Genomic DNA, 23,788 nt, shown 5'->3' with positions numbered 1-23,788 from the left:
TCATCCCGGCTGCTTCGGACCAGGTCGACGCTTCGTGAACGGCAATAGTCCAAATAACTATAGTACAGTTAGCTTGACACACAGTGGAAATTGGAAACGATGTTAATACTTGGTTGAACAATCTCAGCTAGACTCATTACAACTTGGAACAAGAGGTAGTGGCTGGTCGGTGTTGAATTGACATTCGGCAAAAGGATAATGCACCCTGAAAGAATCGAGCAAGATACCATGATATAATCTGTGAGCTAGTATGAGTATGATATCTAAGTGGTCTAGAGGTAGTGGTGATAGAGTGAATACTTGCAAGAGACAGAAGGAACCCTGTACATGACGAAGCCTAGCGCCGATGCAATAAGAACGAATACCGCATTGTCGATGACATAGTCGCGGTCAGTCCTGCTCCAGACGCCCGTATAAGACTTGGACAAGAGAGCAGCGGCAAAGACAAGTGCACCGCGAGAAAGTATGGTCGATAACGGCTATCAATGGTTCAGCATTTAATTTCCACGATAACAGACATTGACATACCACTTTTGCAAGGGAACGTGTGTTCGTACCCAGCGCGAACTTACCCATGGCCGCTCGAGAAGAAATAACAGACTTCTGGTCCATAGGCAGCCACGATACGTCCATAGGCCTGCCAAATATACCCGAAAACCCTTTGGTACGTCTATCGCATACGCACAACACGCAAGCAAGAGTGTTGACCGACAAAAGCATGCTTTCAACTCCCAAGAACCTTGAGGCAATCTCCATTGGGACTACCATGAGTGTCAACCTCGGGCACAAAATGGCCCAAAGTAGAAATCGAATTATTACTTCTTCCAAAGTGTACCATGAGAGGATGGCCATGATCAGAAGCAAGGCCAGGCTACTATCCAAAAGTCCATGAAAGGCAAAGTATTTGGGGTCCTCGGTTGCATTTGCGAGAACGTTCAAGATGACTTCCATTTCTGTTAGCATATACTTATTTACCGGCAGTAATCTGCGAGAAAGAGGAAAGCTTGTTGTGGGAAGGCAAAACGAATGAAGAAGAACAATGCACAGAAAAGAAATGAAAAGAAATGAAGTGTTATCTGGTACTTACATTTCGAGGTCAGGATGTACGGAAGCGTTTCTAACGGCCGAGCCGTGTAGGACACTATCATCCACGCTGGTATTTGACCGATGATCATGGCCATCCTGTAGGATGATGTAGTGGGCTGAGGGTTGCTCTTCCATTGGGGGTATTCGATGAGATCGAAAAGACTGAACCCGGTCTGACATGTGTTAGAGACTTCCATGGAGATAATACACTGAGAACAAAATCGAGGAAAGTCTTACCAAGCAAATGCCTAGGAACATAACCTCCATCGCCCACCAGGAAATCCTGTTGAATCGAACGTTTGAGTGGAGAACGTCTGTTCTTCTTGGCTGTGAGGCGAGCGATAGCCTGACACCGGATAACTTAGACTCTTTCTTTAACTCCCTTCGATCACACCTCAGAACCTCTTCTCGATGAAATGTCTGTGTTATGTGGTCGTACGAACAGAGAAGCGTCCTGTGTTTCTCCCCCTCCTCCCCGACGACAAACATAGCTACTGGAGGAACGCTGCTACGGAAACGCGTGACTGTCATTAGATGCGTATCCAAAAGAGTAAAAGAATGCAGTTCTTCGTCTGAGATGGATTGCATTTGACCCATACCAATGTCCTGGTAGGACAAGGGAGTACTGTCAGTAAGGTTACCGTGGTTGAGACCCCAGAGATGTTTCTCAAGAGTACTAAGGTCAACAAAGCCCTCGATGCCAATGAGGCGGGGTGTCGCTGGCACCCTGATACGGGTACGTGTTCTGAGCAGCATGACCGGCGCAACCAAAGCAAAGATTGCAGTAATAGGTAAGAATCCCGCGAAGTTTGACAAGATGGACCTCGAAAAGAACGCACTGAATGGGGCTGAACAGCACCACATGAGTGCTATGTTGAAGAAATATGCAGATCCACTGCCATCATTTTCTTCGAAGTATGGCTCAGGGTGCAAGCCATCCCAGTGGATTGGGAATCCATTTGCGTTGTCCAGGATAATGGTGTTTCCAGTCCCGACTTTTCGAATAGTGATGAGTGGACGAATTTCACTGAGCTTGGTACTCCAACGATCTCCAATTCGAAACCACTGTTCTCCTGGCTGAGGCGCAAGGCAAATCAAGCAACCCAAGAAGTCGCTGTTGTTGTTGCAAAGACAGAGCTTGGCGAAAGCCTGGAATCCAGTGTCATGTTTGTCAACTAGAGGTCGTTGACGAATGGGAAACAGACCCATTGTAGCATAGGCCACATCTCCCTGACTGAAATGGTCTGTTTGGCGACGCGAGAAGCATTCGAGAGCCACTTCGATGAAGTGATGAGGGGTGAGAGTAGCGGTTCCTTCAAAATGGTGCACGAGCTCGTTCACCACCGCGGCATCATCCCATGCTCTTTCTGCAAAATTACGCTTAGCTATCATCAGATTTGACTCAGACCTATCTCCAAGGGCGTAAAGTTGAATTCTGTGCTCAGAGGGGCACAGCAGAACCTCGGGTAGTGTCCACAATCGCGAACCCCATTGCCGCAACCAAGGTGTTATCCTGTCCTGGCTGTATGCTGGCGGCGATCTTCCCTCAAGGATTGCGGCCACCTTATCCGAGGCTGCAGGTCCTATGGCGATGATCATAGAATGAGCGGCTCGGACAATGTCGCAGATGTGATAAACATCCCCGCTACTACTAGTTGACCTAGCAGACCCGTCATCATTCCGGATGCACTCGAAATCGATCCAGAATGCGCTTATGTTTGCTCTTTGAGCTGCCTCCATCCCCCATTTTATCAGTGTCACTCGGTCTGCTTGAGCTACCTCCCTGTTCGCGTCCCGGGTAGCCTCGCTCTCGTAAGGATAGTTATCAATTTCTTCCTCTGTTGCAACCCTGAATTGCATCCGTGTGTATGATACGAAGATGAAATCCAAGTCGATATGGTCTCCGTAGTGGTCAAGGTAGTCGGAAACTTTGATTGTGGCGTAATGCATTCTCTTGAAATCCTTCACGATGCAGAGATATCTCGGTCGAACTGAGACTAGGTCGTCGTTGTCCCTGCTTCGACCACCTCCAATGTTGATACTGAGCGTGTTGATGTGGGGAGCAACCTCCGTCCAGGCAGATTGGGAGTCGGGTAACGCATCCATCGGCCCGATGCCATTCCCATGAGTGCCACTCGTCGTCATAATTACGGATATGTCATCGTCAGAAGGAGAATCAAGGCTTGATGATTGACTTGGAGGCGAAGCATCTGATTTCAGATAGTTGGGATGATGTTTGTTCTCCTTATCAATGCTGAAAGAGCTTCCGTAAAGTGATTGCACGCTGTCAAGTTTGGTATTAGCAGAGTGGCGAAACAGCCCCAAGTTTTCCGACCAAAGCACCTGGCAAGATATACATTAGCGCAAGTGTTCTGTTGAAAACATGTGGAAATACGCACCAAGAGGAACAACAAAGGCCAAGCAATGATCAATTTGAGGACTGCCAAAGAAAGAGACCTGAAATCTGCACGATATTCGTGGGTCCCTGGGACGAGCAGAGATGACCCAATCCAGTACGAAACTCGAAGTAAGGGCGGCACTCTCGCAGGTGGTCTTCCTGTGCAGACCCATCTCCCTGTTTGCGGCAGGCCGTCATTGTCATGAAGGCTCTGCGTTACAAACGGAACTTGACGCCGGGGCGGATCTGGTTGATGAAAATATCGGAGGAGCGCCTGATACCAAAACTCCAAAGTCGGAACAAACACCCACTTCTGATAGGGATTCATTTCCGGCATCGGATTTGGCAAATCTCAAGAAAGCTACCAGAGGATTCAATGTTTCGAAATTCGCAGGTGGTCTCGCTGTTTAAGTGATTTGGACGTGGCGCAGCGCCGGCACTCTGACTGGTGCGCCCTTCTACCAGCCTGTCATGATTCAGGCAACCACTTTGAACATTCCAATTTTGCCAACTGATGAATGAAATGCCGGTAACTTGCTTTCTGTGGCAAGTATGTCTCACCTGATCAGCCAAGAGACAGTGGAACGCAGACGCCTACAAGGCACCCAGCAAGACAATCACGAGGGAAGGTGAATCAGACAGACACAGGCAGGGGATTTGGCTCAGAGGCAGTGTGGGAGTACAACATTGCAAATTCGAAAAGCAAATATCATGGTGCATAAGTCACCAATGCAGATGAACATTCGACATTTCTCCCATGCCCTAGTGAACACTTGGGTAAGTCTAGCACAAGGCCAACCTAAGAGGCTTCGGCAGCTGCTTGCTCATGCCCCTCTGTTCTACAACAGACAGTGTGCATTGCGTAACAACCGACTGCACCTCCCTTGGCACCAAATTCAACCTGGAATTGTCAGGCCTATGGAGTCCATTTGAGGGAGAAACGGGCGCAGCAAATTGTTTTGCCCTACCCTCGCGAGGCGTGGATGGCTTGGTGAGACGTCGTGTTAGTGAAGCCTGCTGGGCGATGCCTGTGTCTGGACAGTGTGTGACTGATTGTACATGTCTGTGTTTTTTGTGTAAGACGTGATTGGATCCTGGATGGGCACGTCTAAGACATGCTTACGGACATAAAATATCCCAACCCTTAGATGGCGCAAGATCTGATTGACCATGCTGCTTACATCTCAGGTACCTAAGCAGGCTGTCAGAGGTTTTTCTGCAAAGCTTGGTTGGGCCAATACGTCAAGAAATATGTATAATTAAGTCAGATGCAATAGGTATGGTGAAGGACGATCTTATAATTGGAAGGACCTCGTGGTATTCTGAAAAGACCTCTCGTTGAGGCTGTGCCCGCCCCTGCCGCTTTGTGTCACCTGGGCACCATCATGCAATACACGTGTAGTTCAAGATTGGAGTGTTTTTGTTAACCAATCAAGGAGACGTTTCTGAATACACCAATAAACACGTTCCCTTCGCGAGATACGGCGACTCGGCAAGAGCTTAGAAAACAAGGGTTGCTGCGTTTTATCGAGGAGTAGAATTGAACTAGGTTGTCTCATTAGCCCGATATGTCCCGGATTATGCCTCGAATAGGAATACTTGACCTGCTCTACTTATTGCTGTGCCGCAAGACGGCATATCGCTTGATATGACGCTTTTCATCGCACAACTTCAATTCTCGTCGCTCGAACATAGCGCAGCACTACTTCTTCACCAGCTAAAACACACGTTAATAACCTGAATCTTCGGTCTAATGCGCATTACGCCACCATGTCCAACACCCTTCCGCCCGCTTCATTACCCGCGTTCTCGACTCGCTCCCATTCGACCCCTGAGGCCAGGCACATACTATGGAGACTACAAGGGCCATTGTCCGACTCCGTCTTCGTCCTGCAAGATCGGGAACGCAAGCCCTACGTTATCGCCTCAGGCCCTGCAGGCAATCCCGGCCTTCACCCGACTGCCCAAGCTTCACTTACGAACCCAAAATCGGATCAATTACCGTCCACGTTGACGTTCTGCGGCGGTGGCAGGAGGAGTGGCTTGAACGACACGAACAGGCCCAAGAAGGCACAGCCCCTTGTCAGCAACGCGTCCGATACCTACGTTACGGTTCACGACTATCTTTCAGCTTTACACCTGTGGCTGATGGGCTTACGTGACGATATCGTGAGGGCGGATGACGTCTGGGAGGATAAGACGCCGGATAACTATAGGATTCCGGTGGAAATTTCACTCTGCCTAACTCTTTGAAAATCGTGGATGAGAAACAGTTTCTCCGTTGGTTCGGTGTAATTCAGGCGCCTGAACCTGTGGGCAAGGAGCTCGAGAAATTTTTGAAGAGGGTTTGCAGGCCTGGCGAACCGAGGAACCCAACTACCAATACATGTACATCCCAGAAAAGAACCAATGATTTGAAGCTCCTCGTGGTATCCTGCGAAGATGACACCGAAAAGACCTGCCTTCTTACAAGAGCCTACGGAGACACGCCCCTCTCAATCACTAGCATCAGACCGGCCCAACGAATCCAGGACCCTATGACTTTATTTGACAGGGAACCAGCAAGTCACCCTCGGATCATAGCTCTTCTGGTTGGGCCCCAGTTCTCCACACCGCAAGCTCGTCGACGAGCCCCCGCCGGCATCATAACCCGTGTGCGTGACACAGTCAAAGCTGGAGATGCCATCGCACAAGAATTTGCCGGGTCCTTCATCCTTGCTGGCGTACTTACAGTTCTTCCGGCCGTGGATGTCTCTAATGGAGCTTATGCTTTCCGGCCACGGCTTTGACTTGAGGTCGTCGACGGGATCTGCTTCTCCTATGTGCGGCGCCGTGCATGTGTCTAATGCCGTACTGCCCCGGGCCATCATCACCCATCTGCCGGTCCGGCCTTGTCGACCTTGTCCTGACGGAATAGCGAGCTCGTAGTAGATGTCGACGCCCTGCGAGGGCTCGGCCTCTTTCGGCTTGGTCGATGTAGTTGCCGGGGCCCGGGAAGTTGATGTCTTGGACTGTGATGTCGAAGGCGAGGTTGTTGTGGAAGTGTGTGTGGTTTTTGTGGCTGACGTCGATCTCGGAGTCGTGGTTGACGGTTTGGAAGATGACTGGCTCGCGTCTTGGAATGCGAGGCTGTCTTTGAGTTGATGAAAGTCGTGGCATTGGACAGTGACGCTGTCTTTGAGTTGATGAAGATCGTTGTGTTAGTCGATGAAGCTGTTTTGGAGTTGGCGAAAGTCGTGGTGTTATTCAACGAAGTTGTCTTTGAGTTGATGACTTTCGTAGTGCTAGTCAAAGCTCCTGGTGTCGTAGCTGATCCCGTAGACCCGGGCCGGCGAGTGATAGTTGCATTCAAAGTACCAGTTGTCGTGACTCGAGGCGGTGAACCCGTTCCCGTCATCCCCGGCCGCGTTGAGTTGGAACCAGCACTTCGAGTCGCAGCGAGAGATCCAGTCGGCTTCTGCGTCCGCGAAGAAGCCCCTTTGGTAGCTGTCGACGCCCCAGACGTGGGTTTTCGGATAGAACACACCTGCCTCGGCGCATTCTTACTCTGGAAGATCTGATTCGACTCGGGAACCCAACTGTCGTACTTGTTGCCGATCTCGCGGTTCTCCCACCACAGCCTCCAGCTGGCCATGTCGTTACAAGTCTTGGCCGGGTGGTACTGGATGAGCAGCTTCCCGCGGACAGATGTCCTCGCGACATTTTCCTGGAACCCACGACACTCCTTCCGTCTCGCACTCGCTTCTTCCGGCGTCTCCTGCCTTCCTGCTCGGACCCTCTCCATCCGGAGCGTCTCGTACTTCTCAACTATGCGGTTCGGCAGCGATTGGGGCGAGTAGTCGAGGGTCTCCACGGGGATGTCGCCCAAGCTATCTCGTACGATCTGTTTGAGTTTGCCCACCTGGCTCGGGTACCGTATCTGGCCCACGTTGTGGTTCAGGTCGTTCAAGAATTCGGACTCGGGGACGAGCTGGCCGTTGCGGAACCGCTCGGCTCGCACGCGGGGAGCTATGATGTAGGCGCGAGTGCCAATGTCCTGGGTCGACTTTGCGTCGTGTTTCGTATTGTCGTCCTTCTCCTTGACATCACCGAACATCACACCCTCAGGAGCACGGTCTGGATTCTCCACCATCGTGTTCATCCCGAACTTCATCCACTCCTCGCCAGGCTCTCCGGGGGCGATTCCTCTAGGCAGCATATCATTCACCAGGAACGTGAACTCTTTTGGGGTGTAGATTTGGTTCTCCCAGATGTGGCTCACTCACGCCCCGCGCTGGGATACCACAACCACCGCCGTGCAGCCGTATAGACCCCCAAGAGTGATGGCCGCGACCTACGAGTCGAAGCGGACGTGGTTAGATGTCGTCATGCCTGCCATCTCCACTCCCACATGCTCCGGTTGGCCGTGCCGGACCCAGACCGGATCGTACCCGCCAAAGAACTCGAGGTCTTGGTTGTTCGGGCTCGGGTCCCAGGTTGTGATGATCTGGAACTCGTTAATGAGGAACCGGTCCCGGCGGCCCTCGGGGTAGTCTTCCGGGTCCGGCCAGTCGCCCTCCACTGGCATGCCGCGCTTGGTCATCCAGGTCGGTTTCTCCACGTCTTTCCACAAGATGACTGGACAGGCATCGCCGCAGTCAGAGACTTCGCACCGCTCTTCTTGGTAGGCGGGACATGCCTTGACCTTGTTCTGCCTGGATCGGAGTGTGTCGGGAGTATGGTCACTCCCATTGCTACTTCTCTTGCTGTTACTTGGACCACTATTCCACACGAAAGTCTGGTCCACGGACGCGATCCACTGATCGCTTCGATCTCCGACCTCGTGGTCCTCAATCCACAGACGCCATGTAGCCTCCTCTCTGCAGACCTCTGGATCCGCCGGCTGGTACTGAAGAAGCAGCTTCCCCCGCGTGCTTTTAGCCAAGAACCTTTTCTGCCAGGCGCCCGCCTCCGCTTCCATCTCAGCCCACCATTCCTGATCCTCTTCCTTTGTCGCCGGTCTCCCTCCACGTTCTCTGTCTTTCTCAATCGTCCTTCTGTCCCAAGATTTGAACAGATCGGAAGGGATATTGGACGGCTGATATCCGACCACCTCAATAGGAATTTCTCCAAAGATATCAGAAATGATGCTTGTCAAACCGTTGACCTGCGGCTCATACGCGAGATTTCCCGGGAACACGAGCTCCTCGTCGGGGATAAGTTCTTTCCCAACCCGCCTTTCTGGCCTTTGTGTCGGGGTAAAGATGAAAGCGCGCACGCTGATGTCTTGAGGCGTCTTCTGGTCCGGGTCGTCCCCGTTCTCGATCACGTCTCCAAACAAGACGCCCTCAGGCCCGAGACCCGGCTTCATGATCATGTCTTCCAGACCGTACATCATAGAATCGCGCGCGGAGTATTCCCAATCGTGTGGCGCTTTGTCGTGATATCCCTTACGCAGCGGGCCAAGCTTTCCCCTCAGGAGGGCCCATGACTTCTCGTCTCCTAGCTGCTCTTCCCAGATGTGGCTGACCCATGCGCCATGCTGTGAGACTATAACGATGGATGTGCAGCCGTAGAGTCCCTCGAGCGCGATTGCTCCCACGTCTTTGCCGAAGCGTATGTAACTCGACGTCATTGTGCCACCCATTTCTTCGCCGACAACATCTGCGTCGCCGTGGGACACGTATTCCGGCATATATCCGCCTCTGATATCAAGCCCAATTTCGTCCTTGATGGCGTGCCACTCACCGATTTGATTTACTTGCTCGGGAAGAAATTCGGCGCGGTTTTCGGGTGTATAGTCCTCATCTGGGTCGTACCAGAACCCGTGACCCGGCAAGCCGCGTTTGGCCAGTTCCAACGACCGGTGTGCGAGCAATATCTCTTCCGCCGCTGTTCTCTTTTGTGGTCGTGGACAGGAGGACCCGCCACTGCCGCCGCATTTCCCGGGTCTGCATAGTTGTTTGAAGTGGACGGGACACGCCTTGACCTTGTTCCGCCTGGGTCGTAATTTGACAGGACTACCGTCACTTCCACTGCCAGCTCCCTCGCCGTCGCTTGACTCGTCATCCTTCGGAGCCACGAAGGTTTGGTCTTCGGACGCCTTCCACTGGTCGCTTCGGTCCCCTAACTCGCGGTCTTCGATCCATAGACGCCACGCCGCCTGGTCTCTGCAGTCCTCTGCGTCTGCGGGTTGGTATTGGAGAAGTAGCTTCCCCCGCGGCGTGGGCCCAAAGACTTCACTCTGGTACCTGTCATTTTCTAAAATCCCTTGGTAAAACTCTTCCCCTTCAGCATCTTTATAGCCTCTCTTCACGAATCGGTCATAGCGATCGATCGCCATCTGCAGCGTCCCCAGAGGCGGTGAATACGTGATAACCTCGACGTCAATGCCGCCGTACAAGGAGCTGACCATGCTTTTCATGAATTCAACCTGATCCTTGTACGCGATCGTGCCATCCATTGCGTTAATCGGGTCAGGAATGAGAATCTCGTCTGGGAGGAACTTGATATCAGTACCGTCATCATAATCCACCATTCGCTGCGGCGTCTCGCGGGGCGTGAGAATGAAGGCGCGGGTGTTGAGGTCTTCGGAGCTCTTCTTGTCCCTGTCATCGTCGTCCGGTATCGCCACGTCGCCAAACATAGTGCCCGGTGGCCCGAGGCGCTCCTTGCCAACTAGATCCGTCAAGCCGTACCTCGCAAAATCCACCACCCTGCGCCAGCGGCTCATCTGACCCGCCGAATGGAGCCCTTTCCAAAGCTCACTGTTGTCGTCTTCCACGGTGAATTTCCACTCGTCTTCATCCGCGAACTGCGGCTCCCAAATGTGGTTCACAAATGCGCCGCGCTGCGATACGACGATAATGGACGAGCATCCGTACAGTTTCTCAAGCGCAATTGACGCAACGTCCTTGCCAAAAAGAATATACTTGGACGTGACCATGCCGCCGAACTGGGGGCCGACGATGGCTGCGGCGCCATGCTGGACGTACTGAGGCTCGTAAAGACCGTTGACATCAGGGCCGCGATGTCTCCCAACCATCTGCCAGTCTCTGATCTCTGCCATCTGGGCGACCATGAACTTGCTACGGTCCCCTTCGTAGTCTTCCGGGTCGGGCCATTCACCGTCGACCGTCTGCCCACGCTTCTCTAAATCCGCTGTGCGACGTGTCAGCTCCTGTTAACTCGATGATCTGTCCAGCGGCTTTGAGCAGGAAGATCCGTCCCCGCCGCCACAAGTATCGGGCCGGCATAGTAGCCGGGTCGGGTAGCTGCGATTTGCTGTGGATGTTCTCGTCACAGTCGTTGCCGCTGGCGTCGCACTGCAGCCGGTGACTGTGGTGTAAGCGCTGGTGACACACTTCGTGGCGGCAGCTTGCGCGTCGCGTCTGGCGTTGCCTCCTGGGTAACTTGACGTTAGTTTGGTCCAGTAGGTAACTGAATTGAGGGAACTGGAAACCCACCACTGGTGATGGAAGTGACTGTGACGGAGCAAAAGACACTTTGGCGGGTTGCTGTGACGGTCGTCGTGCAAGATGAGGTTGACGTCGACGTGGATTTCTCGTCTGTCTCTGTCTTGTCGTCCTTCTTGTCATCGTCATTCTTTTTATCATCATTATTGTCATCCTCGTTGTCATCACCACCCTCGTCGTCTCCGCCCTTGTCGCAGTTGCCAATCTCAATGAAGAAGATTTTGATGCAGAACTCGGGGAACTTGAGTGTGAGTTTGAACTTTGGAGGGAACTGAATGCCCGGGAAACAGCCGAAGCAGATGATGGGGGGCCCTTTGAAGGGAAAGATGACTGGGAGAGTCAGCGCGGGGAAAACGCAAGTTGGGTCGGGTTTGGGAAAGCTTTACCTGGGACGATCGTGGGATCGTTGCCGCCTCCTGGCGATGTGGTAGTGATGATGAAGGGTGTTCTGTGGGCGAAAGACGTCGTTTCGGGATATGGATGTTTGAGAGCTTCTTTGCCAAGGGTAGTGATGATTACTTCGGACTCTGTTGATGACGAAGAAGTTACACTGGACAAAGTTGACGAGAGACTGATTGATGGCGTAGTTGTGATAGAACCAGTTGATGAAGATATGCGGCTTGGGTTCTTGGTAGTAGATGATGGGAAGGGATCTATAATCGCAGAGGTTGCGTTTCCTGGTGCGGTTGGAGTCAAGGCCCGATCCTTCGTCGACGACAAAGTTTTACCTTTCGTCGACGACAGTGAAGAAGTCGTCGCCGGCAGTGCCGTTGTTGGTGTCAAATTGGTTCTCGTGGCTTTGGAGGATACAGATGAGCTCTTCGCTGTGGTCGATGGGACAAGCAACGTAGTTCTCGTCGAGTTGAAGGGGGGTACATGTGTCGTGGTCGACCTCGGTACCGTTGATGGCTTCCTCGTAGAAGACCGCGCCGATGTAGTGTTTCGCCACCCTGAAGACGCGAACGCAGAGCTTTTTGTCGACGAGGTTGGCAGTCCATTTATTGTTGAGACTGGTTTTGTAGGGCTTGTGGTTGTCAACCCCCATTGAGAAGTATGCTGAGTGAGTGGGACTGTCACGAGCTCGCTGTTCGTCTAAAAGTATCCAATGTCGATTTTGTACCTGTGAACTGGTCGTATGACTTACCGCTGTAGTGTTATGCCAGGTGAAGTCAATACTTGAAATACAGACGCCAGTGTCACCGCGGCAAGTGGGCTGGACTGGTTCATGAACAAGCGTAGTAGTATTCAGGAAATGGTTGGCCGGGCTGGTGGGATTTTGGAATCTTGCAACAGGCTGGTTTAGTCGTTGCTCATGAAATGCATGGGCCAAGGGCAGAGCCCCGACAAGAAGCATCAGCAATAGCCGCAACATGGCCACGAGTATTCAGGCACGGTAAATTGTGGACGATGAAGTCTGCAGCGGAGTTTGGGAGCGTCTTTTTATAATAACCTTCCCCCAGGCGAAGCCGCAGGGAATAACTAACTCTCTTGACCCCTTACTCTACACATCCCATCACGAGTCTCAGGTCAGTAGTGGCTTGTTCGTGCATTAAAGACGTGCTTGACGGAAGGAATCCCATGACCGATATTTTGTGACCATGAGCGCTTCTCGATGCACTTTGCCGCAATTTTGTCACTTCACTATGTGAAAGTCTTGCTCTGGGTGGTCATGAAACCGCTTCTGCAGAATCCTGTTACACGAGCATACGCCGCAGTTACACATACTTCGCGAAGAATAGGTAGGAGCTTTTTCAGTCTCAGATAACAAGTTGTAAGGGGTTAGCAACAAAGGGATAGAGGAACGATGAATATAGGATTCGAATGGAGCACAACGTAGGTGTAAGCTCACACAAAGGCGTTGAAGCAGGTTGGATGTCGTCTGTATCACAAAGTATCCAATGCAGGGATGGAGAGTGACCGAGCCAAGGACGCGCGCCATCTCGTGATTCGTACCAACCTGCTGTAACTTGTAGATTATGAACGTTACTTTAGTTATAGCCGAACTAAGAGTCAAATACACGGGTAAGTATTGCAAGTTCTTGTTAGACCAAGCCCGCATGCTTTCTAAATATGGAACCTGAAGTGCAAGTTGTGCGTGGCTAACGTACCGTGATATGAAGCCGTCAGCTCATCGAATATTATGTAGCTCTGGCCCGAACCTTTATTACTAAAACTACAATGAAATGAATCTCATACTCGATTTATGGATGTCTTTCCTTTGCGATGACTACCTAAACAGTAGATGCTTTCACCCAGTCAAGCTTCCCTCCAGCCAGCCACCATCAACCCTCCATTCAGATCTTGTGACAAATTTGCTCTCGTCCCCTAGCAGAAAACAGATGGAGGCGGCGATCTCCTCTGGTTCGGCCATTCTCTTGATCAGTTGCGGAATCGTTTGCGCAGTTGGCGTGAAGGTACCACCGCCAGGAAGTTCGAACGGGGTGCTAGTCATTTCAGAGTTGATTGTGCCCCTAGAAAGTTGTAAGGTGAAACCATTCCACAAAATCGGAGAGATTGCCAGAAATGAAGAACAAAGTCCGACTTACGGATTGAGAGAGTTCACACGAATACCTCTCGCAGCACCCTCAAATGCAGCTGCCTTGGTCAAACCGGCGGCTCCATGTTTGGATGCGATGTATGCTCCATAGTATGGTGAGCTGAAGGAGCTGCATACACTGCCCACGTTCACGATACTTCCGTCATCGGAGATGACTTTCATCTGTTCTCGCAGCAGATAGAAAAGACCGTTCACATTAACGTCCATAATCTCCTTGTAGTCTTCGATAGGAAGCTCGGTGAGGGGGAAGAGCTTCCTCTGCTCTTTGCCTATGGCAGTCATCAGTAAGCCTTCGTGAGTGAAATTGCGGCTTTAAATTTACCAGACACATTGGCACAGGCATCGATGCGTCCGAAGCGCTTCATCGTCTCCGCAATCCACGCTTGAACGTCTTCATACTTTGTGATGTCGCATGCCATTGTCATGATTCGGTCATCGCTTCCAGGGCACTCCTCTAAGACCTCTGCGCGCGCCTTATCAATTCCCTTGGGCGAGGAACTCGACATGGAAACTGTCGCCCCTCGAAGGACGAGATACTTTACGGTAGCCAAGCCGGTCCCGCGACTTGCGCCGGCGACAGTGATGACCTTTCCGTTGAAGGGAGTCAAGGTTGGCTCTAGGATTCCCATTACGATAGCGACAGGCTAAGCCGAACTGGAAAAAAAGGTGTGATATGATTTGAGAATGGAGATAAATGGGTGTCCAGTGCTGGCAATGGGACAGACAGACAGATTCCACTGATAAATATCCCACCTGTTTTTGCGTCCATTTCCTCATGCTGCTCAATTAAGCATCACTCCACGCCCCACAGCCGTATGTAAATGCATTGCAACAGTGAGCAGGAAGCAAGTCTACGGACCAACAGCGATTGTTCAGCGTATCTCTAGACCAAGTTGGATAATTCACCCGTCTAAAGGTGGGAAACCGCCGCAGATCGTTCACCATTTTCGCTCCAACAACACGGGCTATTTATCCACAGTTTGCGGGGTGCAAAGGACCGGGGCTGACCGCCCCCCCCGGAGCCATCTCCGGCGAGAGCAAGCACGGCATCGGATTCGCCAGTAGAGATCGCGACCCTTGGGGAAAAGACTGTTGGAACTGGGGTAGCTTATGTTCTTACCTGCAGAGCCCACACTTATCAGACCATTTGATGGCATATTTCACGCAATGTTACAAAAAGCCAAGACCGAGTCCCATTTCCTTGTGCCCGAGCACAATGTGGTTGGTGATGATTGCACTGCGTAGATAAGGCAGTGAATCGGCCTCGCAATCATCGTCATGGTGTAAGGTACCATGGCAGCTTCTTAACCCCCGGTAGGTGCTTTACCATTAGGTGGATGTCCCTTCTCTGATCCTTAGTCGCTACATGCAAGTTCAAACATACTTTGGGGGTCTGGATCAACGCTTGACTTGTCCTTTTCGAAGGATGAGACAAGCGGCGATATGATGGAACCCGACCCAGATGTTGACGGGAGGAAGTAAGGTAAGAATAAAGGAGGCAGACAGGCAGCAGGCAGGCGTCTGTGGGGCCGTCGCTTCCCAGAGGAAGTCCGGGCTTTTCAGTGGAGAAAGTTCGCTCCCGCTGGCGTGATCCACTGAGCAGGTGCCCCCCGCTGTCCCGCGTCCCGCGCTGCAAGTCACGGTGCAGCGCAGTAGCGGTTCGGGACCTTCCTGCTCCAAGCATCCACCTTCCACGCTTCAACTCGGACCTCGCATCCTTGTCGCCTTCTCTTCTCTCGTCAGCTTCCTTTCCCCTCCTCAATCTCGTTTTTCTTCCCCAGCGGACAGCACCATCTGCTGCCCAGATATCGACGCCGTTACCGCTACAGCTTCCCGTCTCGACAGCGATTCCTGCTCATTCGCAGAAAAGCAGCCGACCATGTCTTCCCAATCACCGAGCCTACGCAACCTCCAGGCGTCGACCGTCTTCCTCAACTCGGCCGTCGCCGGCCTCAACCTGGGCCTCTCGGTCTTTGTCATTCCCCGCCTCCTCGAGTCCCCGACCCCGCTCATGCTACGACAATGGACCAACATGTACAAGCGGACCAGCCGTGCCTTTCCACCCCCGATCCTCCTTTGCGTCTTGAGCTATTGTTACCTAGCCTTTGCGTTCCGACAGCTCCCCAGCAAGGCCAAGGCATTCGCAACAGCCGCTGCTCTATGTGTCTCTATTGGTCCGTGGACCAGGTTCTTCTTGGGCAACATCAACAAGAAGTTATTCCAGAAGGCCGAAGAAACAAGGGACATGGGTATCATGGCTGTTGGCCTGACCCAAGAAGAAGAGGAGGGTGCCAAATACCTGGTCGACCAATGGGGTCTATACAACCTGGGGCGCAGTGTCGCCCTAGGTCTCGGAGGTGTTGTCGGGCTGTACACCGTCATATCCTGAGTTCGTTGAGTCGACTGTTGTCAGATACGCAAGAGCATCTAGCTATTTGCCACGGCCTCTTCGATGCGACGTTGAGCTATTCCGCTGTATCATATATCATACACACGATATACACGTACTATACAATCCGTTTGAACTCATGGGTATCATCATTACAGCTATATCTACTAATACTACAGATTACTTTTGTACTCCACTCTCATCTCCACGCATCTGCCACTAAGATTGCGCACGCAGTGTTCCAGTCGTCACATCGGCTTCGTGTGCCTTCAGAGGCATCGTGCGGTTGAAGATCTTGTGACCGACAAGCAAAACAATGAACAGGAGGACGCTGATGTACGCAGTGAAAAAGTCACTGGTGCTCCACTCCATGAAGACAGTGAAGCCGTTGGTCAGGATGATGAGGACGTTGAAGAACAGGCCATACCACGACAGCCAAGGCTGGAAGGGTGCCCGGTACGGCAGGATGCTGCGGGGGATGTTCTGCGCCTTGAAGGCGGCCATGAAACGAATATGGCAGATGTTGATGCAAGACCAGCTGATGAAGCCAGCAACGGCGGTGATGTTGAGAAGCCAGTCAAACACGACGCCACCGTTCTCAGACAGGTTCATGTACGCAAGCAGGCCAACGGCAGAGGTGGTCGCGACGGCCATGTACGGAGTGCCAAACTTGTTGGTCCAGGTCATCCACTGGGGAGCGCACCTCTCGTTGGCCAGCGAAACCAGGATACGGGAGCCAGAGTACACGTTTGAGTTGGCAGCAGAGAGGACAGCGGTCAGGAGCACGGCGTTGATGATATCGGGGAGAACCTTCACGCCGGCCAAATTGGCAGCAATGACCAAGGGGGACGCAGAAGCATCCTGGCTGTCGAGCAGCAGCGACGGGTTGTCAGAGGGAACAAGGATGCCCACGAAGAAGATGGTGGCGACGAAGAGGCTGAAGATTCCCCAGAAAGTCCAGCGGACAGCACTGGGCACGCTCTTCTCGGGGTCCTTGGTCTCACCAGCACCGATACCAACCAGCTCGGATCCCTGGAAACTGAAGCCGGCTGTGATCAGGACAGACCAGAAGCCGACAAACTTGCCTACGGAACCCTCGACAATGGACGCGTTGAATGGACCAGGGTCGACCCAGTACTTGAAGCCGAGGTAGCCCTGCTGACCAACACCGGCGTTGATGCAGATGGCGAAGATGATGAATCCGACAATGGTGACAACCTTGATGCTCGCGAACCACATTTCAACCTCACCAAACATGCGGATGGGCATGAAGTTGAGGGCGGTGAAGACGACCCAGAAGATGGAGATGAAGATGGCGATGCTCAAGGTGTCGTTCCAGTACTGAATGATGACGCCAGCGGCGGTCAACTCGAGGGCGAAGGTGATGGACCAGCTGAACCAGTACATCCAGCCCATGGCGAAGCCCAAGGTGGGGTCGATGAATCGGGAAGCATACGACGTGAAGGCGCCGGGGACGGGGATGTAGGTCGCCATCTCACACAAAGCCGTCATGACGGAGTAGACGATGCTGCCGATGAAGATGAAGGCGATCAGGCAACCGACGGGGCCGGCAGTAGCGATGGCCTTGCCGCTACCGAGGAAGAGACCGGTGCCGATGGTGCCACCTGCGACGGCGAGTTAGAGGGAACTCATGACCCCGGATGGGATGCGATCAGTCACATACCGATGGCGATGAACTGGAGGTGACGAGCGTTAAGGGTGCGGTGAAGACCGGTCTCCCCCGTCTCCAAGTCGTCCTTGGAGACATTGTTGGGGGTGACCTCGCCCTCGGTGGACTGGGGCGTCTTCTCCTTGGAGCTGAACATGATGTTTGGTCGGTCGGTGGCAACACGGGACGTTCGCAGACTAGATGGAAATCTCAGTCTCGTCGACCGCGGCTAGCTAGGAGCAAAGAGGTGAGCAAGATCGGGGTAAGAGGGAATCTTGTTGATTCGCTTCTCCGGAAACCACCAGACGCATGAGCAAACGGAAACCTGGGGGTGGACAGACAGGTTCCGCTACGACCAGACGCTCATGGCATGATTAAATATAATACGGGCTTCTCTTACTCAACGGGTTCCACTACGCGTCGACTCATCGCGACCGGTAACGGTGGCCGTGGGCAAAAAATCTCGAGAGGTGGGAACAATGGCCTCGCTCGAGACCCCCATCGCTTTCCTCGTTAGGGGTTGGCCGATGGAGCACACGAGTCCTCGCGGTCCATCACGCCCTAGTAATGCGACTCGGGAGTCGGCCGGCCACGGGTAACAGCGGCGTTTTCACCAGGGGCCATCCTCTCGACCAGGAAATGGACCGTGGAGCACGAGCTGTTGGACGAAGGGGGGCAGGCAATGACATGCCATTCAGCTGCAACTGCAAGAGCCACGTCTCTCTCGCAGTTTGTCCGATCGACCGGCACTGAAATTCGTATGTACGCCGGAGCTGGTCTAGCTGCTCTTTGCCTTTTGGAGCCTCCTCCTGCGGCTCGAAGCTTCATGCAAAATCGACCGCCGCGTCGCGCCACCCGGTTCCCACCGAGCTTGGCCCGAGCCTCTACTTCCCATGAGGCACTCCCAATTTTTTCTCCGCCAAACCAATCATGGCCGTTCGATTCCTGCAAAATCACGGCATCTCCAGGCTTTTTCCTAGCCACTGACGGGTAGAAATTTTCTCGAACGCCTTCTCTGATACCATCCTTTCCACTTCAGGCATCGTGCAACATCGTCCTGCATTCATGTCGATGAGATGAGCTTGTCGTTCCTCTGCCAAGTTCCGACTTGGACGTGGTCTATTACAGGCCCCCTACGGCGTCCCCCGGCTGCTGTTACATTTCACCGCGGTGTTGCTGCTGCCCTTTGGTCGTTGTTATTGTCGCTGTCCGGCTGTCATTGTCAGCCCTACGGCGCATTTGATGCCTTGAGTCGGCCATGTCACTGTCGGACCGCGCTAGACCGAGAGAGCGGCAACAAACCGACTCACCAGCCTGCGGTTGAAATTTTCTTTCCTTGGCCCTCGTCCTGGGCGGCGCTCCCAGTGCCCACGTCTGGTGATGGGCGCGGCGGATTCCTAGCGAGGATTACGGCCGCGCTTTTGCCTCCCTTCAGCACCCATCCCATCCCATCCACATCCCAGACCAAGGATGAAAAATTCTCCCCCTAGTTTTTCTTACGTCTTACAGTGGGACTGGCGCAGAGTTTTCGTGCGATCGGAGCGGGCCGTTGAGATGAGCAAGACACATCAACTACGAGATGTTTTTTGTAAAGCTCTCGTCGTTCGCCAGGTCGGATGAGCTGATATCGTACTGCGTATATCTCAACCGGGCAACGCAAGCTCACCTCTCGGTTGATGAAGCGGTCTTTGCATATTTGACTTTCAATGTGCTGAAAGCACTGCGGGGTGATGCCTGTCTTTTGCCGGCCCCCAGTGCAACCCCGTCCCCTGCCCGACATGTGGCCGCAATTAACAATTCCGCAACTCTCACGGATCCTGCGTGCCGGCTTCCGCTGACTTTTTCGGAGATGAAGCCATCGACAGCCCCGGTTCCGCTTCGGCATTACGACTCGCGAGTGCCTGAGCCGGCAGTCTCCCACCTCGCCATTCTGGCTCGCCTGCAGTAGCCTTCCGGTGGTTTGCTTCCGGATCGCGGTACCAGTCTCCGGCAGTTATTGCCGGGCTATGAATCGCGGACGCATTGGCCAGTACCGCGTCCCGACCGAAGATTTTGATGAGTCAATTCTCGCCCGTGGCGTCCGAGGTGTTGTGGCGCCTTCAAAAGTTGCAAATCATGATTGCTCAAGCGCAAGTCCATCTTCCATTTCATCGATGATCCGTCCAAGACGCGATACTTCATACTGCCCTCTCTGGAGTGGGGGTTGAAATTGACTTCCGGCGATAAGGGAGACAGGCGCGACTCCCATTTATCACTCTCTGTGTTCTCCCGAAACGACTCTCACTCATTCTCTTCGCATTCAAAACACCAAGGATCGTGAATGAAATTCGCGCAAAGGCGCTAGCATTTAGCTATGGTCATCATGCGTGTGGTTGGCGTCGCTCCCTCACCGTATGCAATCACCTTTCACGCAGGGCTGTTGGCCTCTACGGGGGCGTTCAATTTGCACCTCAGTGAACAGAGGCCAAAGTCGCATCAGTGAGCGCCAACAGCTTGCGTTGGGAAGCGTCTAGAATGCAGTGAAGGCCAAATGGGAAAAAAAAAAACAAATCGGGAAATCAAGGGGATATCAAGTTGCATCGAGGAGGGGTTAAAACGCAGTGAAGGATACCCTCCAAGACATAGCCTTGACATGGTCTTAGGTTGGTCTTGACTAGCCTTAGTACCCAAACGTCGAGCCAGATCGACACTGAAGCTTCTGTAGGTTTTGAATTTCGCCGACTTGCCGGGTCATGATGGATACTGGACGTCTCGTAGAGATACCTAGATTGTGAATCATTCATCCGCCGTTGGGGCCGTACAAACACGGAGCGGAGGCTGTTGATACTTCGGTGCCGGCCTGAAAATTCCACCATGCGCCGGCTGTGTGGGCCGTATCGGCGGGCTCGGTGCCGTATCGGCCTCGATGAACACCGCTGTGAGGTGGAATTTACAGATACCTCAATTCAGATCAATGAAAGAGCTGCTGTATTGCTCGGCGTCTTTCGGCCACCGAGTTTGGATAGATGGGACGAACCCTCCTACAGACCAGCTCAAGCGCTCGGGCACTAGTAGGCGCCGTAGGGCCTCTCCAACGATGTCGTCACTGACTGCATGTGGTGTATTATGCCTGTCTCATTCCTCAACATCCGCCTGCCACGAAATCAAATTTTCAAAGCGAAGTGAACAAGTCTAAGTCTCCCGTACACTTTCCGAATTCATTCCCCCAACATGGCGAACCTTATTGCAATCGAGGAGCACTACCTGTCTCCCCTGCTCCCGGAGCAGAAGGGTAGATATAACCGTCCCAGCGTCAAGGACTTCGGGACCGCAGTCATCGATAAACTTGGCGATCTAGGTCCGGCGAGGCTGGAGGCAATGGCAAACGACTCTGTGGGGATGACAGTCCTCTCCCATCTACCGGCTACACCAGATGCTCCCACTTGCAAAGCCGTCAACGATGATCTGTACTCCAAGATCAAGCAACACCCAGATCACTACGCCGCATTTGCTCTCTTGCCACTTGAGGATCCTGCCGCCGCAGCTGTCGAGCTCAAGCGCTGCGTAAAGGAGCTAGACTTCGTCGGCGCACTCACCGGGAACCATCTAGACGACGGGAGCTTCTTCGACACGCCCCGCTTCTACCCCCTCTGGGAAGCTGCGCAAGAGCTTGATGTCCCGATCTACATCCACCCAACCTTCGCCGCGGAGGACGAGATGAAGGTCAACTTTGAGGGGCCCTACGACATTGAGATTGCCAAGGCGCTGAGCGCATGGGGCTGGGGCTGGCACTCCCGGACGAGTCTGCACTTCCTCCGCCTCTTCGCCGCAGGCACCTTTGACAGGTTCCCGAAGTTGAAGATCATCCTGGGGCATATGGGCGAGATGCTGCCCTTCATGATGGATCGGATCGTCAGGTCTTCGGGACGGTGGCCGCCTTCTGAGAACCGAAAGAGGGGACTGAGGGATGTGTGGGATGGCAATGTATGGGTTACCACGAGCGGAATGTTTTCTCTGGCGCCGATGGCATGCTTGATTCAGGAGACGAAGATGGACCGGATCATTTTCAGTGTTGATTACCCGTTCTCTACGAACGGGATGGGGCGGGAGTTTATGGAGAAGTTGAAGAAGAGTGGGTTGGTGGATGACGAGCAGTGGGAAGGGATTGCGTGGAAGAACGTGAGAGATCTGTTGAGATTGAAGTTTGAACCTGGAAAATGAGAATCTGGATGGATGGTGTGTAGGTGAGGATGAGATCCGGCAATCTCATCCATGGGTGTTCACCTGAAGAGAACTCGGCTTCTGTCTCCGGGATGTCAATTTGAGGCCATTGATCTTCGGTTTCAACCCTTTTCAATAAGAAGATTTAGATTGAGTCAATTATGATGAACCCTCGGCTTAATAGGGATGCATGTTATGTTTGACTGGCGATTTTCTTCAAAACGGTTGTCATCGACTGCACGACAGGGTTATTTCGGTAACGTCATCCGAGCGACCGGTCGCGGATCGGCGAAAGCCACGATCGTGCCGCAACTCTTCTCCCCGACCTCAATCTCAGGATCATAGGAGCCGGACGCTTGCGTGTGAATACTTGCAGGTTTCTTGGGGAAAAAAATCAAGAATTCTTCCAGGCCAGCATTATTGAACGTCGTCCACGGCCGCATTGCCCGCCATGGCACTCTCCCTGCCGAAGATCGGCATCCTCTCCATCGGAGACATGGGCATGGACATCGCCAAACTGCTGGTCTCGAGGGGTTTCTCGGTAGCCACAAATGGCGAAGGAAGAAGGCATGCTCTCAATTCATAGACAATTGAACATGAGATCTAATAGCTTGGCAGTCAAGCAACGATTGACAGGGCCCGAAGCGCCAATGTCGAGGTCCTGACGTTGGACCTCCACCTGGTGCAGTCGCGACCCTTCATCTTCTCTGTCGCGCCGCCGAGGGATGCCATGAGCATCGCCCAGCGCATCCTCAAGGCTTCACTGGGAGCAAAGCTTGAGAAGCCGTTGTATTTCACCGATCTCAACGCCGTATCGCCCGCTACATGCAAGCAGATCGCAGGCATGTTCGAAGAGGCCAAGAGCCCTGTCCGCTTCGTCGACGGATGCATCATCGGCGGCCCGCCAAAGCTCAAAGATCCCAGCGGCGCATGGTACGTCCCAAGCATGCCAACCTCCGGCAAGCACGCTCTCAATGATGCGTGCCCCGAGCTCGCCCAGACTCTGAACATGCGCCACATCTCCCCAGATGTCGGCGCAGCCAGCGGATTGAAGATGTGCTTCGCGACCACGACGAAGGGCTTCATGGGCCTCGGAATCCAGGCCTTCACGACCGCTTCAGCACTAGGTGTTGTCGATGAGCTGCGGAAAGAGATGAAGGAGGCCGCGCCTGGACTGCTTGATTTTGCCGAGAAGTCTATTCCTTTGGTGCCGCCAAAGTCCTACCGTTGGGTGCGCGAGATGGAGGAGATCTCGGATACTCATCGTGATGAGGGTGGCTTCCAGAATAAGGCCGACATCTTCAGAGCCATGGCTGAGCTTTACCAGGCTTTGGCGGATGATGCTGTGTTGGGTGCCGAGAAGGTTGGGAAGAGGACAAGGGGTGAGACCGTTGATGATGTTGCTGCGGCGCTGGCGGAGGGACTAGCGAAGGATACTTCGAGTTAACCCGTTCGTCAGCTCGTCAGTGATCAAAGATGATAAGGAATCAAGCCAATGGACATTTTCCTGTCGATTTATTTATTCGGGGATGCTGATATCCGATTCTTTCAAGCTCTGAATACACAATGATGGCGCAACGAGAACAGCGAGCCCATCCGTTCCAGCGAGACCAGGGATTCAATAGCGCATGCCGTCTGAGGGAACAGCGAATGATTGGTTCACACCAAACCTTCAATTTTGACCTTTATGGTCAGCAATGCAGATAAAGTCAGGGGATTTCATTCATCGGGCCTCTATGTTGGAGTGCCTTGTCTTACGATCTCAATCCGCGCCTAACAACCTGGCGAACCCGTGATGTAGGTATGCGCTGGCCCTACTAACGCCGGCGCCACCAACCAAAGGATCGCCGCTATCGCCTGCAACTTCACAAACGCGTCTGACACTTCATTTTCGTCACCACCAACGCCACATCTCAGGGCCATCTTGCAAAAATATCCACCACAGTCCTCATTCTCTCCCAACAATATGGTGATACCGTTAGGTGGTCCGACCGGCGATGGCCAGCCTGAAGACCGAGGGGGGGGTTCTCGCGCA

General features: G+C 53.1%; 8 protein-coding genes across 8 annotated transcripts; 4 read left to right on the top strand and 4 right to left on the bottom strand.

The window, feature by feature from the left end:
- Positions 1–3,682, bottom strand: CGGC5_v002046 (uncharacterized protein; the record flags this gene model as incomplete). The annotated part of the gene is made up of 10 exons (XM_066150916.1): positions 1–57; positions 110–127; positions 321–479; positions 529–637; positions 836–944; positions 1,088–1,259; positions 1,324–1,400; positions 1,686–3,429; positions 3,486–3,550; positions 3,604–3,682. The coding sequence occupies 10 exons, from the start codon at positions 3,680–3,682 to the stop codon at positions 1–3; spliced, it is 2,589 nt and encodes an 862-aa protein (XP_066009963.1).
- Positions 3,683–5,254: 1,572 nt separating this feature from the next.
- On the top strand, positions 5,255–5,737 carry CGGC5_v002045 (uncharacterized protein; the record flags this gene model as incomplete). Its single annotated transcript, XM_032029086.1, has 1 exon — positions 5,255–5,737. One exon carries the CDS (start codon positions 5,255–5,257, stop codon positions 5,735–5,737), a length of 483 nt encoding a protein of 160 aa, XP_031891630.1.
- Positions 5,738–6,768: 1,031 nt separating this feature from the next.
- CGGC5_v002044 (uncharacterized protein) lies at positions 6,769–11,983 on the bottom strand (the record flags this gene model as incomplete). Its single annotated transcript, XM_066150915.1, has 7 exons — positions 6,769–6,941; positions 7,031–7,671; positions 7,822–10,624; positions 10,790–10,867; positions 10,930–11,268; positions 11,458–11,615; positions 11,667–11,983. The coding sequence occupies 7 exons, from the start codon at positions 11,981–11,983 to the stop codon at positions 6,769–6,771; spliced, it is 4,509 nt and encodes a 1,502-aa protein (XP_066009962.1).
- Positions 11,984–13,186: 1,203 nt separating this feature from the next.
- On the bottom strand, positions 13,187–14,124 carry linB-0 (2,5-dichloro-2,5-cyclohexadiene-1,4-diol dehydrogenase; the record flags this gene model as incomplete). Its single annotated transcript, XM_032029082.1, has 3 exons — positions 13,187–13,409; positions 13,485–13,764; positions 13,818–14,124. 3 exons carry the CDS (start codon positions 14,122–14,124, stop codon positions 13,187–13,189), a joined length of 810 nt encoding a protein of 269 aa, XP_031891401.1.
- A 1,250-nt stretch (positions 14,125–15,374) lies between these two features.
- hypC-1 (Monooxygenase hypC) lies at positions 15,375–15,884 on the top strand (the record flags this gene model as incomplete). The annotated part of the gene is made up of 1 exon (XM_032029081.1): positions 15,375–15,884. One exon carries the CDS (start codon positions 15,375–15,377, stop codon positions 15,882–15,884), a length of 510 nt encoding a protein of 169 aa, XP_031891400.1.
- A 219-nt stretch (positions 15,885–16,103) lies between these two features.
- Positions 16,104–17,710, bottom strand: CAN1-0 (Arginine permease CAN1; the record flags this gene model as incomplete). Its single annotated transcript, XM_032029080.1, has 2 exons — positions 16,104–17,509; positions 17,569–17,710. 2 exons carry the CDS (start codon positions 17,708–17,710, stop codon positions 16,104–16,106), a joined length of 1,548 nt encoding a protein of 515 aa, XP_031891405.1.
- A 3,053-nt stretch (positions 17,711–20,763) lies between these two features.
- On the top strand, positions 20,764–21,753 carry orsB-2 (Decarboxylase orsB; the record flags this gene model as incomplete). The annotated part of the gene is made up of 1 exon (XM_032029079.1): positions 20,764–21,753. One exon carries the CDS (start codon positions 20,764–20,766, stop codon positions 21,751–21,753), a length of 990 nt encoding a protein of 329 aa, XP_031891404.1.
- Positions 21,754–22,204: 451 nt separating this feature from the next.
- CGGC5_v002039 (uncharacterized protein) lies at positions 22,205–23,200 on the top strand (the record flags this gene model as incomplete). Its single annotated transcript, XM_066150914.1, has 2 exons — positions 22,205–22,294; positions 22,364–23,200. The coding sequence occupies 2 exons, from the start codon at positions 22,205–22,207 to the stop codon at positions 23,198–23,200; spliced, it is 927 nt and encodes a 308-aa protein (XP_066009818.1).
- Positions 23,201–23,788: the final 588 nt, after the last annotated feature.

This window comes from Colletotrichum fructicola (genome assembly GCF_000319635.2).
Source record: "Colletotrichum fructicola Nara gc5 chromosome Unknown KSG_Nara_v1_contig01, whole genome shotgun sequence".
In the NCBI taxonomy this organism is placed as follows: Eukaryota; Fungi; Ascomycota; class Sordariomycetes; order Glomerellales; family Glomerellaceae; genus Colletotrichum; species Colletotrichum fructicola.
This window is presented reverse-complemented; position numbering and strand designations above follow the sequence as displayed.